The sequence below is a fragment of the Crocuta crocuta genome, unplaced genomic scaffold (genome assembly GCF_008692635.1).
Source record: "Crocuta crocuta isolate KB4526 unplaced genomic scaffold, BGI_CrCroc_1.0 scaffold127, whole genome shotgun sequence".
NCBI classification, from domain to species: domain Eukaryota; kingdom Metazoa; phylum Chordata; class Mammalia; order Carnivora; family Hyaenidae; genus Crocuta; species Crocuta crocuta.
This window is the reverse complement of record NW_027532008.1, coordinates 11609807-11628872: the sequence shown is the minus strand read 5'-3', so window position 1 is coordinate 11628872 and position 19066 is coordinate 11609807. Positions and strand designations below refer to the sequence as shown.

The following is a 19066-nucleotide window of genomic DNA, read 5'->3' as shown; positions in this document are numbered from 1 at the left end:
TTTCTACACGCTCCACGTTGCTGGAGTTTTTAGGGTGAGCCAGTGTTGTCTTCGGAATAATTGTTTTCGAAGTCTCTCGACCCGAGAAGGGAGTCTGAGCTCCAGCTCTGGCTCCCTTCCTTAGCTAAAAATTACAGTGAAGGACTTAACCTCTACTGGTTTTAGCCACCATCTCTGTTTAAAAATAAACAAAGCAAACAAAATGTTAAAGGTTTTTCATGTCTTTTGAGCGTTATGGTTGGTGTGGCTTCTTTTCTTTTTTTAAGTTTTTTTTTTTTAATGTTTACTTATTTTTTTTTTTAAATGTTTTATTTATTTCTAGGAGAGAGAGGGAGAGACAGTGTGAGCAGGGGAGGGTCAGAGAGAGAGGGAGACACAGAATCTGAAGCAGGCTCCAGGCTCTGAGCTGTCAGCACAGAGCCCGACGCGGGGCTCCAACCCACGAACCGCGAGATCATGACCTGAGTGAAAGTCGGACGCTTAACCGACTAAGCCACCCAGGCGCCCCTAATGTTTACTTATTTTTGAGAGAGACCTGTGAGCAGGGATGGGTCAGAGAGAGAGGGAGACACAGAATCTGAAGCAGGCTCCAGGCTCTGAGCTGTCAGCACAGAGCCCGACGTGGGGCTCGAACCCACAAACTGAGATCATGACCTGAGCCGGTAGGATGCTCAATCGACTGAGCCACCAGGTGCCCCAGTGTGACTACTTTTATAATGAAGAAAATGAATAAATGTTCATTTTGCTTCCTTAATGAGGGAGTTCACTAGATCTCGAAAGATTCTGCCAGCTCTAACGTCTGTCAAAGACTCCCTGATGTCAGATTTGCTCGGGTTTGGGGGGGGGGGAGAAAGAAAAAGAGAAGGCTGCACACCGGCGTGGCTGTCCATCCTGAAGTGAGGGGGACAAGCCCCAGCCATTGCCGGGAGGGAGCAGGGCAGCTTGCACAAGCTCACTGCCCTTTCCCTTCCGTTCTGGAGCCCTTCCTCCCGGGACTGTGGTGCCTGCCTCTCTGCGGGGGAGGGGGGAGGGGGGCTCAGGAGGGGAGCCCCTCCGCAGGACTGGGGTCTATCCCCGGCCAGCGGGTCTGCTGGGCTCACCCTGGGCCACAGGAAAGAGGCTATTTTTGTCATGGGGGCTGAATGGTTGGCCTCTCGCCAGGAGCGCGTGCTCCTTGGCGTGGTTGATGTCTCTTGCTGCCGCTGCAGTCTCTGCCACCACGTCCAGAAAACACTTGAGAACACGTTTGTCCAGTGCCAAGAGCCCAGACCTGAGACGCATGTTCTATTCGTGTGTCTGCCCCCCGTCTGGCCGTCAGAAGGCCAACAGCAGACCTGAGTATGGCTAGAACAAAGTTGGAAAGACCTGCTCCCTTGCCTCCTCACGGTGGTTTCAGAGGATCCAGTTCAAGCATCGCGGGGAAAGCCGCCCTTCCCTTCATCGGCCGCTGCTCACTGCTGCAGTTCGTCTCCCCTGCTGCCCCCCACCCTTTTGCACCCCCACCCCCAGCCCGGAAACCAGGGTCCTTCTTGAAGCAGGGCTTGACATGATACCTCGACCCATATCCAACCTTGTCTGTTTCCTCGGGCAAATCTGTATCCCACATCAGCCTCCGGCAAGGAGGCCACTATAGAAGGGCCACCGTGTCACACAACTCGGGGAGCGGGGAGGGGACATGTATAGAGATAAGACTGCATGCAGGGCCCCTGGAGTGATATAGCGCCCTGGCCCTGGCTCGAAGCCTGGTACCACGTGAGACCTACACATGGACTGCGGATCCCTCCCAGCATGCAGTTGGCATTGTGCAAAGCCCTAGCAGAGCGACTCTCGGGACTGGGCCCTGAGGGCACAGCCTTTGCCCTCTGGATGCCTGGCAAGCAGCTGGTGCAGGCAGTTTGAGGTGGACCTCTCTGTTGGTCACCACGGATACATCACTGGACTGGTTTTCTTTCTTTTATTATTATTTTTTAAAATGTTTATTGTGAGAGACTGAGCATGAGTGGGGGAAGGGCAGAGAGAGACAGAGTCAGCTCAGAGCCCAGCTCAGGGCTCGAACTCACAAACCCTGAGATCATGACTTGAGCCAAAGTCAAGAGTCAGATGCTCAACTCACTGAGCCACCCAGGCGCCCTGCTCTTTTTCTTTTTCTTTTCTTTTTTTTTAAGATTTGATTGTTAAGTAGCCTCCTAACCCAATGTGGGGCTCAAACCCACAGCCCCGAGATCAAGCATCACTCGCTCTACCGCCCGAGCCAGCCAGGCGCCCCAGGACTGGTTTCCTCTGCTCTCTGCCACAGCCCCCCTCCCTTTATCCGCTTCTCACTCCGGGCCCATCTGTTCTGTCAGTTGCAGAGCTACTTCGCCGCCTGTGAGGACGAGACCCCTGCCATCCGGAACCACGACAAGGTCCTGCAGCGCCTGTGTGAGCACTTGGACCACGCCCTGCTGTACGGGTGAGCTGGAGGGTCTTTCCGGAGAAGACCACAGGGCACCCGGGAGCCTCCAGACAGAAGTCCTTCGCCTTGGCTGCCCTTTATTCCTTCTGTCTCTTGGCAGAAGGAGATTGGCCGCAGGCCGCAGGCCGTCTCAGTTGCCCTCGTAAATCGCCTCTGAGCCGGCGTGTGTGGTTGTGGGAAGAATGCACAGCAGATGAGACCCCGGTGTGAAGCCCGTGGGCCCCGCTGGGAACCCATCGCTTTCAGCCTGGGGCTCATCGCGAAGGCCGCCGGGCCGGGTGACCGCGGCTTGCCACGGTGGCCCCGCTTAGGTCATGGTCGCTCCTGTCCTGTTCCCTCAGACTGCAAGACCTCTCATCTGGCTACTGGGTGCTCGTGGTGCATTTCACCCGGAGGGAAGCCATCAAACAGATCGAGGTGCTGCAGCACGTGGCCACCAACCTAGGGCGCAGTGAGTAGGACCAGGGTGAGGCTGGGAAGGGCCCATGTCCACCCTCCCCGTGGGTGGCCCCGGGCTCAGCCCTGGGCGGCTGATTCCCTCGCGGTGTCGAGCGGCAGCGGGACGTTCAGGCGCCAGCGCCCTGAGTAGGAGTTAGTTGGGGCATCACGGGTGGCGGGGGAAGACAATGCGGTGCCGAGGAGAAGCGGACTGTTGATCCGCAGCCCGGAAGGGGGAGCCCCTCGCCTCTCTCCCTGAGCTGGCGTTAGCCGGCGGGGTGGGTGCACGGTCCTCGTACTTCTCAGCGCAGCTGGACTGCGTGACCTGTGCTCGTCCTCAGGGCTCCCTGGCCCGCTGCCAGCTAGGGTCTGACCAGGAGACCACGCAGGTCGGGGCTAACGGCCCTCCCGCGAGACAGAAGGCTCTCGGGGTGCTTGGTGCCCCAGCTCCTCTTCCTCTCCTTCCCGCCCCGCTCACGGCCAGAAGGGCCAGCACCCTGATGGCCTGCCTTCTGGTGACGCCTGCCATTTGTTTGCAGGCAGGGCCTGGCTGTACCTGGCGCTCAACGAGAACTCTCTGGAGAGCTACCTGCGGCTCTTCCAGGAGAACCTGGGTCTGCTGCATAAGTACTATGTCAAGTGAGTCTCATGCGGCCCTGCGGCTCCCTTGAACCTTGTCCCAAAGACGCTCGTCACGCGCAGACACCACGGCGTGCCATGTCAGAGGCCTAGCCTGGCGTCGCGTGCTGGGGACACGTCAGTTGGGGACGAAGAGCCCTCGACACCTTGCCTTGATGGCTTTGCCAGGAGTCTGGGCAGGCGTCTGGTGCTCCGCCTCTGCCCACCCCTCTCCCCTGGCCTCAGACCTTTCTAGAACACTCAGCCCTTGCTGTGTTGCTGCAGGAACCATGGAAAGCAGCAGCAGAGAGCTAGAGGAGCCGTGCGCTGCGGCCCCATAGCCGAGGACCCTGGCCAGAGCGTGCTGTGGGGCTGTAACCCCAGCAGGAGAGTGCTGGGAAGGGGCGGCGGTGAAGGCCCCCCAAGCTGGGTGCCCTCCAGGGATTGGGGATGTCACATGTCAGATTTCAACACAGCCGGCTAGTGGTGAGCTGCGGCCAAGCTGGTAACCGGCGTGTCGCCGCTCCTTGCCTCTCACAGGAATGCCCTGGTCTGCAGCCATGATCACCTGACTCTCTTCCTGACTTTGGTGTCTGGGCTGGAGTTCATTCGATTCGACTTGGATCTGGTGAGACACCTTGGCTCTTGCCGGGCGGGGTGGGCGGAGTGGGCACACCGTTTTACTTTTCTGGTCCCTCTCAGGGAACCTGGGGGGTGTGACTGAGCAACACATTTGGTGTTTGGGGACAGAGGGGGAAGTCGGTTCAGGGTCAGAACAGTGGAACCGGGTGGGCGGTTCTATCTGGGCTTATCTAAGCCAGAACTCCTCGGTCCGGTGACCCCTCCCTGCCTGTCTGTCCAAACTTGGAGAAAAGCCTTGTTGCCTGGAGTATTTCATGCCAATATACCCTTTCATGTTTGAGAAACACAAGGCACATTCAGCCCTGTGCCTCTCGGGATCCCAGAAGGGTCCTCAGCTCCTCACGTCCCAGGCTCCCTCAGGGTCACGCACTAGAGAAACAGGACACTGGCCCAGCAGGGGCTGAGGAAGGTCCCCAGGGGCTCTGGACCTGGCTCGTAAGCACACAGCTGCCCTATCCTGACTCCGTCACCCCACCAGACCCCTATGCGAGCAGCATAGACGGCCCAGTGAAAAGTGGGCGAAACTGGAGAAAATGAGCGACTCTCGTGGTGGAAGAGGTCAGGGAGGGGGCGGCAGGCAGAGTTGGGTTCCGTCATCTCTGTTGGCCTCGCGTTCATCGCTTTAGGCCCCGCAGCCAGTCACGCTACTCCTTCTAGTGGCTAATTTCTGAATTTAGTGCCGTAGGCCCACTGCTCTCCCAAAGGAAGACCAGCAGGGAGGCCTGGGGGGGGCCGGTCTGCGCACGGCCGCCAAGCCCGCCCTCTGCACTCTCATCTCAGGACGCCCCTTACTTAGACTTGGCCCCCTACATGCCCGACTACTACAAACCTCAGTACCTGCTGGACTTCGAGGACCGGCTCCCCAGCTCCGTGCAGGGCTCCGACAGCCTGTCCCTCAACTCCTTCAACTCCGTCACCTCCACCAACCTGGAGTGGGATGACAGCGCCATTGCCCCGTCCAGTGAGGGTAAGCGCCCCGGGCGGCCCGGGAGCCGCGCCTCTGCAGTGACACTGCGGGTGCCTGGCTGGGCAGCGTCTTTCCAGGCCAGCCGCGGTCCCATGGGGGAGAGTTGAGGTTCCACGGGGCCGGCCATGTCCCGGATCTCAATTTTCTGTGTCTCCACGGTGGCTAAAACGCTGAGGCTGGGCCCAAAAAGCCAACACGAGATCCTAGGAATGTTAGACTCTTCTCCAGAAGGCCAGCGCCACACACCCGGGGTGGTTTTCTACGCGAGGAGGGATCAGCTGCATGATCCGGAAACTCTCCCTGCCATTGCAGGGGCGAGTGGTGCCTGCCTGGGGAGTGGCGCTAGGCAGACAGAGGCGGAGCAACCCCTGGAAGGAGACGAGAGAGCCAGCCGGGTCCGAGATTTAGGGGAAACTTGCCCCCATTTCTCATGAGCCCCTTTCTGCACTTGCTAGCGTGTTGGGGCTGAAGGTCCCCGCGCCATCGGAGACCGGAAAAGACTGTTGTCACGTCTGCAGGGCCATTTGTTGTCTCGATCCAGCAACTTACTGGAACAGGCTGGTTTCTTTCAAACCTTAGACCTCTGTGTTCGTTTCTAAAACTGGCCGTTCCTCTACCTTCATCCTGTGTGGGAACCAGAGCTCATCCTTGACTGCACCCCAGCTCCAGGGAAGGGGACCCCAGCACAGCTCAGCCCCTAGAACTGTTAGCATTGAGGCCTTGGCCTTCGGGCAGTACTTTCAGACTTGTCAGCAGGACTCTGTCCAAGCGGAAGGCGGGGCTCATGGGCCGCCTCGGAGAAGCCAGGGGCCAGGCCCCGAGGGAGCAGCGGGCTGTCCTCGGCAGGTGTGTCCCCTGGAGCCCACCTCCCGTCTGATGTTTGGCTCAGACGGAAGGAAGGCCAGGGATGGAAAAGAGGATTAGGTACAGGGGAGCCCACGTTCTTCTCAGCCGGAGCCCAGTTCTGGGGAAAGGATTGTCCCCAGAGGCCTTCCTAGCGGGTCGGAGGCTCGCGGGCCAGTGTCCGAGCTGAGAGCTGAGAAGCGTAATAGTTTCCCGAGGCCGTTAGGTAAAGTAGGGAACGTTTACCCTTTTCCTCTCTCGTCTTCTCCCCGTGTCTCCCCCCCTGTTGCCCCCACCCTCCCTGTCCTGCCACTGCCCGTTTCTAATCTTCAGTTTTGTCCCTCGTTTTTATAGATTATGATTTTGGAGATGTGTTTCCAGCAGTGCCGTCCGTACCCAGCACAGACTGGGAAGGTGGGACAGAGTCCGCTGTTACCCTCTCTTCCTGTTTTGCTGCGTTTCCGTGCCAAGCTTGCTGCATGATTCAAAATCAGCTCATTATTTGTAATAACGTCAGTGATCATAATAAAGCCAAGTTTGGTGTTCTAATAGATGGAATTCTGCAGGAGAACTTGACCTAGGCCATTCCCTTCTCTGAGCGCAGGACTCCTGCCGTTAGCAGCGGCCGCGTGGAGTCCCCAGGTGGACGCCCTTCCCGAGTCCCCGGCCGGGTGAAGCACCAGATGTGTGTAGGGAACTGCCACCTCGTGGGTGCTAGTGGCCTGACCCAGCGAGCCGGGACTTGTTCTGGAAAGCACGGCTTGAACCCGTGGCTCATAAGCTCCTTTAGGCACAGATGTGCTCCTGTGTTGAAGCTTCGAGTCGGAAGCTTCGAGAAATAAAGGCAGAGGACTCGATTCCTCCAGTCTATTCTTTTTTTTTTTTTTAACTTTTTAAAAAATGTTTTTTTTATTTCTAAGAGAGAGACAGCGTGAGCAGGGGAGAGTCAGAGAGAGAGAGGGAGACACAGAATCTGAAACAGGCTCCAGGCTCTGAGCTGTCAGCACAGAGCCTGACATGGGGCTCGAACCCACAAACCGTGAGATCATGACCTGAGCCAAAGTCAGGTGCTTAAGCAACTGGGCCACCCAGGCGCCCCACCTCCAGTGTCTTCTTGATGGCATCCTCTCTGGCACTGTTGAAGGAGACTGAGGACCGAATGAGCGAAATAGCCCAGGCACCGCTGAAACTTCCTACAGGGAGGGCGGTTCTCTTTGAAGTTTTAAGGCAGATTAAAATAGAATCTGTCCGCCCCCCCCCACCTGTCCACTAGGTGGCAGCAACACTTGGGCTTTCTCCTGCCCATGACTCCACTTCTGGGCTTCTGGAACTCCATGGAGCTCCGCCCCACGTTCGCATGATTTCTCAAAGCACAGGGCATGTTTCTGAGAGGGTTAACCCTTCCTCCTTAGATCTGAGGCCGTAGCCACCCCCCACCCCCACCGCCTTGTTAAAGAGCCACTCGCTCTGTGAGCCACTTCTGCCAGGGGCTGGCCTGGGTGGGGGTGTGACTACTCACCCCAGGCAGGAGGCAGAGGTGTGTGTCTCTCTCTCCCTCTGTTATTAGGGCCGCAATCTCCGAGTGACGCGTGACAGATGATCTTTTCCAAAGTAACGTGAACATGAAATAGCTTAGTTTGAGGGAAATAAGATATAGATCAGCCTGAAATCCAGAATTCCATCATAACATCATTTCCCCTCTGAACCTCTCTTCTTGCAGTGCACATGCTGGGCGTTGTTTTATTTTTCTCTCTCCCTCTAACTACTAACCCCCTCCCGACCCGGCTCCTTGCTGCCTGTTGCAGTCACATGGCAAGCAGGGCCTGACCTCCCTCTGCAGCCCTTGAGAGCTCCCTGTGGCCTGAGAACTAACAGCCCCGGTGGCGCTGCTTGCTCGGGTTGGGCTCCGGGGCCGGGTGAGCTTAGTCCCCCCCACTGACCTCCTGAGCTCCTGACCCCCTCCGGCAGCTCACCCGGGGAAGCTGTGTCTTCTCCTTCCCCCTGGAGGGAAGCAGGATTCAGGGGCGGCTCCAAAGTCTGGGCCCTGGAGTGGGGGTGTTGGGGCGGCCTGCCACGGTCCTCGGCCCACTTGCAGAACTGGTGGGCGTCCGGCTCGGCCCGTGGCCTGCCTCTCACCCCTCAGCCGCTCCCACGGACAACTGCAGGTCTTGGGGGCTGGAACAAGAACATCGGGCCTTGCGGGATCCTTCTCTGAGACCCAAGGGCGAGGTTTTCTGCACCTGACGACTAAGGCTCGGGGGGGGGGCCAGGACACCGGAGGGAAATCCCATGGGTTGCTAGGGTTTTGCCGGCAGGGCTGGCAATTGGTTGTGGCCCGGCTTTTGTCCACATTAAAAGACACTATCCTTTTTAAAANAAGGTATCGGGGACCCAGCGGGCAGCCGACAGCAGGTCGAGCCCTTCCAGATGGGGCCGAGGACAGGAAGCATGTTTGCTGCGTCGCCTCTGGGCAGATAATGGCCAACGAGATGTGCGTAGGCTGGCAAATGGGGCGCGAACGTCCCCCCTCCGTGCCATTAGCTCTCCCCCAGCCTCTTGTGCCAGCTGGGCCTCACTTTTCTGCTGGCGCGACTCCCATCTGCCACCAGATAAAGGCCCTGTGTGCTCGAGGCCCTCCCGTTCCAGTAACCTGGGGTGATGGTTGGGGGGCGGGGGGGAGAACAGTGAAACCAACCCCTCCCCGGAGAGTCCGCATCCCTCCCCACCCCGCCTTCTCCCCGGGGTAGAGCCCAGAGTCAGGGTGACCCAGAAAGGACCAGGAGGCAAGCTGAGGCTTGAGTGAAACAGAATTCCCAGCTCTCACCTTAAAGGGGTGCCTGGTCCGCCCCCCTCCCCCACCCCCACTCCAGGAGTGAGCGGAGAGGATGTCGGGGAGAGGAGCAGCCGCTGAAGAGCCCGCGAGGCTGCTGTTGGGGGGCAGCCACTCGGCACCCCTTCCTTCTCCCCTTTGCATCTCCTTGTTGCCCCGATCTGGCCTCTCGGCCCGTCTGCTGTGCTCTGGGTCCGTCTCCTGCCCTTCCCCTGCGCTCCTCACCCTCTGGACTCCCCATCCTGTCCGCAGCCCCGCCCCCACCCTGCACCCCTCATTTTCTCTGATCCCGTCTCTCCCTCTATTCTCTCTGCCGTGGTTGCATTTTATCTGCCCCTGGGGGGCACCCCTCGGAGGACGTTGGGTATCTCAGCCCTGCCGGTGGCCTGTGGTGCTGCAGGGGCTCCCCAGTACCCCCCTAGCACCCTCTGACGGAAGGCTCTGAGGCTAACCTGAGAGGTCTGTGGCTCACCCCCTCTTGAGGCATCAAGGTCACTGTCCTAAAGGGCTTCAGCCTAGAGGCTGTTTAACTTTGTGGCTCTTAACTCGAACTCGGCCAAATTGCTAGGAGCTCTTGAGGGCTCCCAGGGGAGGTGGTGGTGGTGTCCGTCCAGGTCGCTCTTCAGGCACAGGCCCCTTGTCCTATCCGGCTAGGGCTTCAAATCCTAGAGCAGAGCCACCCCGGTCAGATTTCCCTGGGGGGAACTCACCCGCCTCCCTCGTGGGGTGAGGCCTGCCCGGGGGGCCTGGGGTCCCCAGACGCTGTCTGACGGGCCGTCCCCTGTCTCCTGTTCTCCCAGATGGCGACCTCACAGACACTGTCAGCGGGCCCCGCTCCACCGCCTCGGACCCGACCAGCAGCAAGGCCTCCACCAGGAGCCCCACCCAGCGCCACAACCCCTTCAGTGAGGACCAGGCGGAGACCGTGTCCTCCTCCGACACCACCCCTGTGCACACCTCGTCCCAGGAGAAGGCGGAATCCCGCCCTCTCGACCTCTCAGATGCCTGCACGGAGCTCGAGGTCATCAGGTCAGTGGGGAGGGGCCCCGAGAGCATCCCGTCCTCTCCTCGCGTCACATTTTAGTCCCCGCAAACTGGAGCCACGCCCAACTCCGGGGGGCAGGTGGGCATCTCCCTGGAGACTAAGCGGTTCCCCAGTAGTTCTTTGAGCAAGAAGGACCAGAGGGCCCGAGCCCGGAAGACACGGCGTGGCACAGGCAACGACCGTGGCTGGCGTCTGGGGCCGCGCCTGGGCGGCCGGGGCATTTGTCAGGTCCGTCCGGAGCCAGAAAGCACCTTCAGACTGGAATTCTTCCAGGGGGTTCTTGGATGTCACTGTCCCGTTTCTGAGGTCTGTACCGGTTCTAGTTCGGCACGGCTCCTTGAAAGGAAAGGGGCCCCGTCATAGCGACAGGGGCCTACGTAGAAGAGAGGAAGTGCGTGACACACTGGGCTCCCTGACCGCCCGGCCTCGCTCCTGCCCCTGAGGCTCCCAGCCCTGGACAAGTAGATGTGCGTATCCTACCCCCCGAGGCTTGCTGGCCTGGCTCCCCAGTGACGGGAGTCAGGGGTCCCACCTGCAGGGCGGCTCAAGTCCCAAGTAGCTTCATCGGTTCAGACCCAGGGTCGCCTTGCCAGGCCCGTCCCAGCCACCTTGTTGCCAAGGAGTTTGAGCCCAAAAGACTTCGAGTCCCTTCCTGGTTGAATCATTCATGGTGACACGGGAAGTGAGGTTAGCTAAGGGGACACCCCAAGGGGAGGGCTGGGTAGAGGCGCCATCGCTCTGACCGATGTCCCCCAGAGCACAGCTAGCTCCGCTGTGTCATCAGCTAGAATTCGCGGGACGTGCTCAGGGGTTCCTCTGGTCCCTGCCTCTGCCAGGAGCCGGGGGGTGGGGGGGGTGGCAGTGTATCCCTCAGGGCCTGAGCTGCTCCATCCCCCTGGCCTAGGGGCTCCCAGGCAGCACTGCCCACGACCAGGGACGCCTGGCTGTGCCCTCAGAGGTCACACACCCAGAATCACCTCTTCTGACCCAGCCCACCTAATTCCCCAGCCCCGTGGCGCCAGATGGTAAATCTCTCCCCATCGCTACCGCCCCAGGGTCACCAAGAAGAAGAAAACCGGCAAGAAGAAGAAGACCAGATCGGATGAGGAAGCTAGTCCACTCCACCCCTCCTCCACCCAGGACAGCTGCGCCAGGCGGGGCGACGGCGACAGCCTCGTCAGCAGCCCAGGCCTTGGGCGGGCCTCACCGGACGCTACCTTCACTTCCCCCCAGGAGGAGGGAGAGGGGCCCAGCAGCACAGCCGAGAGCAGCGAGCTCTCGGAGCCCGGCCAGATGGGCCTGCTCATCCCCGAAATGAAGGACACCTCCATGGAGCGCTTGGGGCAGCCCCTGAGTAAGGTCATCGACCAGCTCAACGGGCAGCTGGACCCCAGCACCTGGCGCTCCCACGTCCAGTCCCCAGAGCAGTCCTTTCGGACCGGCTCTCCCGGGGATGCCCCGGAGAAGCCGCCATTTTGCGACTTTAGTGCGGGGCTTCCAGCCCCAATGGACTTCTACCGCTTTACCGTCGAGAGTCCAAGCACTCTTACGTCAGGTGGCAGCAACCATGACCCTGCAGGGCCTGGCCAACCGCTGCATGTTCCTGGTGGCCCTGCGGCTGCTGGCCAAGAAGAGGGAGGAGGGGGACGAGAGGGGCAGGCGCCTGGGCCCCTAGAGGCCACCCCGGGGGAGGCCCCGGAGCCAGAAACGCAGTTGACCCCCGTGGGTGGCGGACCTGGGCCCGAACCCGAGCCCACGACCCACGAGGCTCTCTGCCAGCTCAAGCAAGACCAGCCCAGCCCGTGTCTGAGCAGCGCTGAGGACTCAGGGGTGGACGAGGGGCAGGGGAGCCCTTCTGACATGACCCACGCAGCAGAGTTCAGGTGAGCGAGGCGCCCCCGGCCCTCACAGCAGGGGACAGTGGGCACTGGTCCTCCAGATGTACTGAGCACAACTCCCGGAAGTACTAGCCTGGGCGGGGACCTGGGACGAGGTGTACGTCTCCCCTCCCTCACTTCGTTTTTTAAATTTTTGACATTTATTTATTTCTGAGAGAGAGAGAGAAAGCATGAGTGGAGGAGGGGCAGAGAGAAAGGGAGACACAGAAAGGGAAGCGGGCTCCAGGCTCTGAGCTGTCAGCACAGAGCCTGATGCAGGGCTCGAACTCACCAACCGTGAGACCATGACCTGAGCCGAAGTCAGACACTCAACCGACTGAGCCCCCCAGGCACCCCACCCCCTCCCTCACTTTGGCTCGAGGGCAGGCGCAGAGCGGCCACAATGGCGCTGGCCCTGTCCCGCCTGGCCTGACGCGCTCCCCGCGCTTGTCCCTCTCACAGGGTAGACAACAATCACTTACTCCTGCTGATGATCCACGTCTTTCGAGAAAACGAAGAGCAGCTCTTTAAAGTGAGCCCCAGGAGCTCAGGGGTGGGGAGGAGGGGAGGGGGAGCGCCCTGCCCTGTGCAGGGGGTGGGGGCACTGCACTGCCGCCCTGGGCGGGAGCCGGGAGCCCGGGCGCCTGGCCGACCGTCCCCCGTCTCGGCCCCTCAGATGATCCAGATGAGCACCGGGCACATGGAGGGCACCCTGCAGCTGCTGTACGTGCTGCTCACAGACTGCTATGTCTACCTGCTCCGGAAAGGTGCCCGCCGCCCCCGGGCTAGGCCAGGGCAGCTGCTGAGAGCGGGTCGAGGATGACACTGACCCCCTCCCTCCCTCCGTGTCCCCTGCCCCCGGCTCTCGGCTGCCTGGCGTGTGGTGGCAAAAACACTCCACTCCACCCCAAGACGAGCCCGGGGGCCTGCCTGCCACGAGCACGCCCGGGTCACTGTCCTACTCCATCACCTCAGGTCACAGGACGAGGACGGGTCCTCGCTGAGACAGAGGGGCCAGGTCTTAGGAAATGGGGCAGGGGGAGGGAAGAGAGGCCAACTGAGAGTTATAAGCATTGGGGTCTCCTCTCTCAGGGGCCGCGGAGAAGCCATACCTGGTGGAAGAGGCCGTTTCTTACAATGAACTTGACTATGTGTCGGTGAGTGCAGGCTCTGAAGTTGGCACAGGCCGGAGGACAGGGCTCAGAGCAAGGCCTGTCCCTGTCTCGGCCCTGCTGCCCCCGGGGCTGGGCGTCAGCTCCTCTCACAGCGGCTTCAGCACCTGCTGTAGGGATAAGAACCCGGCCTGAGGACGCCTCTGTCGCCACCAGATTTCTGCCCATCCCTCCCTAACTCACGGCCCAGGGTCCCAGGCCTCTGGGGCTTTACCTCGAGGCGATTCCAGGGTCTGCCTGCTCCCTCCCCAACCGGGCCTTGGTCTGGCCTGGCTGTGGCTGCCCCTTCCGGCAGGCAGCAGCCAAGCCCGTGTGCATGTGAAGGTGTGTTTCTGGCAGGTGGGCCTCGACCAGCAGACGGTGAAGCTGGTGTGCACCAACCGCAGGAAGCAGTTTCTGCTGGACACGGCTGACGTGGCCCTGGCTGAGTGAGTGACACTTACTCCCGCAATCTGCCCCCCACACACACCCCACCTCCCCGTTCCTGTAGGACTGGAGAGTGGCCCTGGCCTGGACGCCCCACTCCCGGGGGAGGAGGGTGACGAGTGGGACACAGTAGAGCGGCTATGTTCCCTGCGGCACCGGCAGGGAAATGCACGCGCACACTGACGCTCCCGTCATCAGCTCAGGTGACCCCAGACCCTGTGTGGCCTGCAGAGAGGAAGGGGGCTGGTATGAGTTCCCCATCGGGAAAGAGACCCGAGCCCCGGCTTCTGGACCACGTGCTTTCGTACAGGAAGTACACGTGATAAGATCGTGTCACTACGGGGACTTGGGTCCCCTCCGTTGCACTGCACCCCCTCCCCTGGTCGTCCCTCATTGCCCCACCTGCTGCCCTGAGCTCTGGTTCCAGCCAGGCCCCTCCCCGAGCTTCCTGTGATGCCTCCACGTCGGGGTCCTGTCCAGTAGAGGGGTGTGGGTCCCCCAGGCCTCTGACAGCAAACCCCACTCCCTCGCGTAGGTTCTTCTTGGCTTCTTTGAAGTCCGCCATGATCAAAGGCTGCCGGGAACCCCCGTACCCCAGCATCCTGACCGATGCCACCATGGANGGGGGCCGGCACCGTGGGGTCAGGGGCCAGGCAGGGCAAATAGATGTCTGTCGGAGCTCTCCATCACCCACCTGGGAGGGGGTCCTAGCCCTGGGTCCTCCTGGGGCACGCCCTTGCTTTCTCGGTGGCCATTCCCGGTACCCAGACCTCACCGCTCTGTCTGTCGTCCCTCCCAGGCCACCACTGTCACTGTGCGCTTCTACGGGCTTGTGCACTGGGAGGACCCCCTGGACGAGTCTCTGGGTCCAGTCCCCTGCCTCTGCTCCCCCCCTGAGGGCGCCATCACCAAAGAAGGCATGCTGCATTACAAGGCGGGCACCTCGTACTTGGGCAAAGAGCACTGGAAGACTTGCTTCGTGGTGCTCAGGTGGGAGCCCCCGCGGCGCTGGCCCCAGGCCTCAGCAGGGGTCTCCACAGAGCAGGCCACCGGGCAGAGAAGCCCCCGGGGGCCTCCTTGCAGCCCCACAAGGGTTTGGGAGCACACTCCCCTCCGGCTACGAGAGCTTCCGTGTACAGCCGGCCAACTCTGGGGCCCCAGGATCCTGGGGCATGTCACGTGCAGGCTGCTGCCAAGGCTTTCACGGTCCCCAGGCCTGCTGAGGGGACAGCACACCCTCCTATGCCTCTGCAGTTCCTTCTCTACCTTCCCTCCCACGGAGGGCAGGCCCCTTGGCCTCTGGGGCTTAAGGCCCCAGCTTGCAGGACCCCTGGGATCTGGGCCCCACCTGGCCTTCAGTCCTTAGGACACGCCTCACCCCTGCCCTGTTGTGCCCCTGCAGCAACGGGATCCTCTACCAGTATCCTGACCGCACTGATGTCACCCCTCTGCTCTCCGTGAACATGGGGTGAGTGCCCCCCGCGGTGGGGGCTGGCCAGGTGGGAGGCCCCGCGGCGCTGCCCGGAGGTGGCGGCCCTGTCTGAGCCTGGGACCCAGGGCTCCTGTTCTCCGTGGCTTGAGCTGACCCGCCTCGTGTCCATCCGTTCGGCCTGCCCCCACTCAGCCCCACCCCTTCCCCTGACCGCTGCCCGGGGGGCTACCTAGCCCTGAGGCTACAGGACCCCAAGCAAGGGGAGGCGGGGCAGCGTCCAATCAGGGAGCAGGTGGAACTCCTTGCAGGGAAGGGTCTCCCCGGGCAGGGGTGGCCGTCCCTCCCCCGGGAGGCTCCTGACTTGATGGAAGATGGACACACAGGTGCTTGGAGGAAACCTGGACCCGGAGAGGCTGTGGGAATGAATGTGCCCTGGTGCCAAGAGGGACAGAGCTAAGAGCGGATCCTCACCCCTTGCCTGGCCAGGCTTAGCTATCTGGAAGGATCTTGGCAATTCTGGAGAGAGAAGTTGTTAACACAGAAAGAGCCGGGCCTGCCTGGCAGCTTTAAGTCTCTCCCAGGAGCCAAAGGGGTCCGCACCACCTTCCGGCGTCCTCCGGCCCCTGGGACCCATGTCCGCACGCCCTGAGCCCCCCCTGCCTCCTTGCCCCCCTTTCACCCCTCCTCCTCTGGCCCAGGGGGGAGCAGTGCGGTGGCTGTCGGAGAGCCAACACCACGGACCGGCCCCACGCCTTCCAGGTCATTCTCGCCGACCGGCCCTGCCTGGAATTGAGCGCTGACAGCGAGGCCGAGATGGCCGACTGGATGCAGCATCTCTGCCAGGCTGTGTCCAAAGGGGTGAGACCCCATCCAGCACCCCCGGGTCCCTTCCGCAGACCCACACGCACTCACAGAGCAGCCTGTGAGGACCGAGACGGGGACCTCCAGGAGACACCCCAGGGGTGGACCCTAGGGCTCCGGGCCACCTATGGGCTGACACTCCCACGGTCACCCCTGGTCCCACCTCTGACCTCTGGAGGGGGGAGCCGAAGGGCTGGCTGGGCCCCTGGAGGGGCGAGTTCTGGTGCCGCCGCCCCTGGAAAGCTCCAGCTTGTCTCTCCCCTCCCCTCTGCCCATGCCCTTCAGGTCATCCCACAGGGGGTAACCCCCAGCCCCTGCATCCCCTGCTGCCTAGTGATTACTGATGACCGCCTCTTCACGTGCCATGAGGACTGCCAGACCAGCTTCTTCCGCTCCCTGGGCACGGCCCGGCTGGCCGACATCAGCGCCGTCTCCACCAAACCCGGCAAGGAGTACTGTGTCCTGGTGAGCTGGGCGGGGCGGTGGGGGGGTGGGGTGGAGGCAGGCCCCGAGGAAGGAGCGCTGCGTCTGCTCACCGGGGACCCACTCTCCCCAGGAGTTTTCCCAGGACAGCCAGCAGGCCCTGCCCCCCTGGGTCATCTACTTAAGCTGCACATCTGAACTGGACCGATTCCTGTCTGCACTGAGCTCCGGGTGGAAAACCATCTACCAGGTGCCGAGCTGCCCGGGGCCCTGTAGCACAGAGGCGGGAGCCAGGGGCCTGGGGGTCACATTCAGGACCAAAAGGGCAAGGCTCTGCCCCCCAGCGCGGCCGAGCAGAGCCTGGGACACGTTGCCCGTTCTTGGTCCCCTAGCTCGGAGGGAGAGTGGGGCCCTGGGCCGCAGCCCTCACAGGCCCCCTCCGCGCCCCCACACAGGTGGACCTCCCCCACAAGGCCACCCAGGACGCCTCCAGCAAGAAGTTCGAGGACGCCCTAAGCCTCATCCACAGCGCCTGGCAGAGGAGCGACAGCTTGTGCCGGGGCAGAGCCTCCCGGGACCCCTGGTGCTGAGGCCGGGCTGGCCGGCCCCCTGGTGGGCCAGAAAAGGCGAACGGTGGGGCACGCGCACTGGGTCGTCATGCTGCTCGGCCCGGCTTCCACCCCTGTTCCACAGCCCCCTCCTGCCGTGGGGGACAGAACCGCCGACCGGGGCTTGAGACAGGGTCTCTCCCCTTCCCAGGGGTCCAGAGTGGGTGCCCCGCACCCCCTCGGGCACCCTGCCCAGCCAGTGGTGCCCAGAGAGGGCTGGGGCAGAGGGTCTGAGCCCTATGGGCTCTGTGTATGCGGCACATCCCGATGTAACTGCATCTCTTCAGGATGACAGGGAGAATAGGATCAGCTCGGAGGGGAGCGGCAGCACTGAGAAGGCAGCAGCCCCCTCTTCCTCTCCTGGGGGAGGGGGCAGGGCGGAGCCCCGGGCAGCCTTGTTCATTTTTGAACGTTGAGCCGGCCGCACAGGGAGGCCGGGCACTAAGGTCTCGGTGCATGTTTCCTCCACACTAACTCCGGCCCCGGCTCACTGCTGCCTGCCTTGCCAGGGCCCACGGTGGGGGGCAGGGGCCGGGGGCCGGGTTGGCCCTCCCTGGCTGCCCAGTGGCCCTGCATGTCCCCACGGCCCCCTGCCCCTGTCTCTCCCTGAACCGCAGCGGCCTGAGGCCCCAGGAGGCCCCAGGAGGCCCCAGGAAGCAAGCTTTCTCTGTTTGCAGGGAGCAAAGGGGAGGGAGGAGGGCTCAGGGAGGAACAGAGCCCACCAGCCTGCCGTCCCCGTGGGTGCCTGCTGACTATCCCCTGCTTGGCTGGAGCCAGGCCCTTCCGGAGAGTTCTGTCAGGGGCCTGCTGGGGGAAGGGGTCAGATGGTCTGGGTTTTGTTTGTTTGTTTTTTTAAATAAAATAGACACGTTATATTGCCAAGACTTGTCACTGGCCCTTTATGACCAGGATGGAGGAGGGAGATCTCCAGCCCCCCCCCCCCAAAGCCCCTTGGCCATTCATTCTTCATTCATTCCCCAGTTCTCTGACCTCAGCTGCTCTGTGCTGACACTGGGAACATGATCACCCACTGCTCCCATGGAACTCTCTGGAGCTCAGGCCCTGAGGGTTTCTTGGCCTGACCTTTGCTCTCCCTTCTATTTCCTGCAGTGGCCAGGGGAGCCACGGCCACTGCTCCTGGCCGGGAGCTTGTCTCTACAGCCAGCCTTCCCAGCCTCCCCAGCTCTGGGGGCGAGGGCCGGCCACGTGGGATAAACCCAAGCGAGTCCAAGCTGTCCCCGGACTGCTGGGCGCAGGCCCGAGGGCACCATGCCTGCCAGGCTCAGGCCGGGGTTAGAGGGCAGTGATCTGGGGCTCTCAGGCCCTCAGTGCTGCCACTTCTGGGTCCTCACACGTGAGGGCAGAGGAGTGGGTGCTGGGAACAGTGGGTGTGGAGGCCGTAGAGGTGGGCTTGCACGCAGGGTGGCTCTGCCTCTGGTTCTGTTTGGAACTTGGGCGACATGGGGTGTCCATGGCGGGAGAGAGCTGCCTGGGGCCGGGGTGGGGGGGTAGGGCAGAGGCCAGGGTGGACAGGGTGGTGCCGGATCCCAGTCTGAGCAGCCTAGCACCTGACAGCCATTCCCAGGGGTGTGAGATCCCTTCTCACAGAGGGCCATGTACAGCGCACCTGGGTGGCTCAGTCAATTAAGTGGCCAACTCTTGATTTCAGCTCAGGTCACGATCTCACAGTAGTGAGATGGAGCCCAGCGTCGGGCTCTGAGCTAGACTTGGAGCCTGCCTGAAATTCATTCTCTCTCTCTGAAAAAAAACAAAAACAAAAAAGATGAAGGGCCATTTCTATGCCAGGGTCTCTCCAGAAACCTATAGCCCAGAAGAGGCTCCAACCAGGAAGAGGGACAGGACTGGGGGGCAAGTCTTCATAGAGTGAGTGACCAAAGCCACAGGCCACTCCTTGGGACACAATGGCCCAAGGGCCCTGGAGCCTTGGGAGGCAAAGGTCTGGGAGAAAGGAGCCAGAAGCAGAGGCGGGGGAGGGAAGTGGGCATCCTCTGGGATAAGCCATGTGCTAGCTTCTACACACACCTCTAATCCGCCAAAACACGTCTGAGGTAGGTGTTGATATCCGCATTTTACAAATCGACTGACGCTGAGAGAGAGGAAATGACTTGTCCAAGGTCACACATGATAGCAGGGCCTGGGTTTCAAAATCAGTTCCACAGGGAACTCGAGAAGCCCTTCGCTACCTCTGCTCTCAGTGGGACCATAGACTGTGGAAGCCAGATTGGAAGACTGAGGCCGGGAACGGAGAAACCACAGAGACTGTGGCAGGGTAGCTGCCTGGGCGCAGTTTCAGGAGCCTCCCGGGGCAGTTGCTCCCTGCCCAGGGCTCTGAGCTGCAGCAGGACTGGCTAAGCCAGAGGCGGGGCAGGGGCACCAGCCCTTTGCCCCAGCGCCCAGGGGAAGGCAGG

General features: G+C 61.6%; 1 protein-coding gene across 1 annotated transcript; it reads left to right on the top strand.

Annotated features, from left to right (window-relative positions):
• The first annotated feature begins 1788 nt into the window (after positions 1 to 1788).
• Positions 1789 to 17519, top strand: PLEKHM2 (pleckstrin homology and RUN domain containing M2). Its single transcript, XM_077775579.1, has 20 exons — positions 1789 to 1884; positions 2346 to 2452; positions 2797 to 2906; positions 3433 to 3532; positions 4052 to 4139; positions 4934 to 5120; positions 6318 to 6377; positions 9594 to 9822; positions 10894 to 11721; positions 12178 to 12247; positions 12392 to 12482; positions 12808 to 12872; positions 13227 to 13315; positions 13849 to 13981; positions 14113 to 14303; positions 14716 to 14781; positions 15444 to 15603; positions 15892 to 16071; positions 16163 to 16279; positions 16485 to 17519. Exons 1-20 carry the CDS (start codon positions 1789 to 1791, stop codon positions 16617 to 16619), a joined length of 3102 nt encoding a protein of 1033 aa, XP_077631705.1. The 3' UTR covers positions 16620 to 17519.
• Positions 17520 to 19066: the final 1547 nt, after the last annotated feature.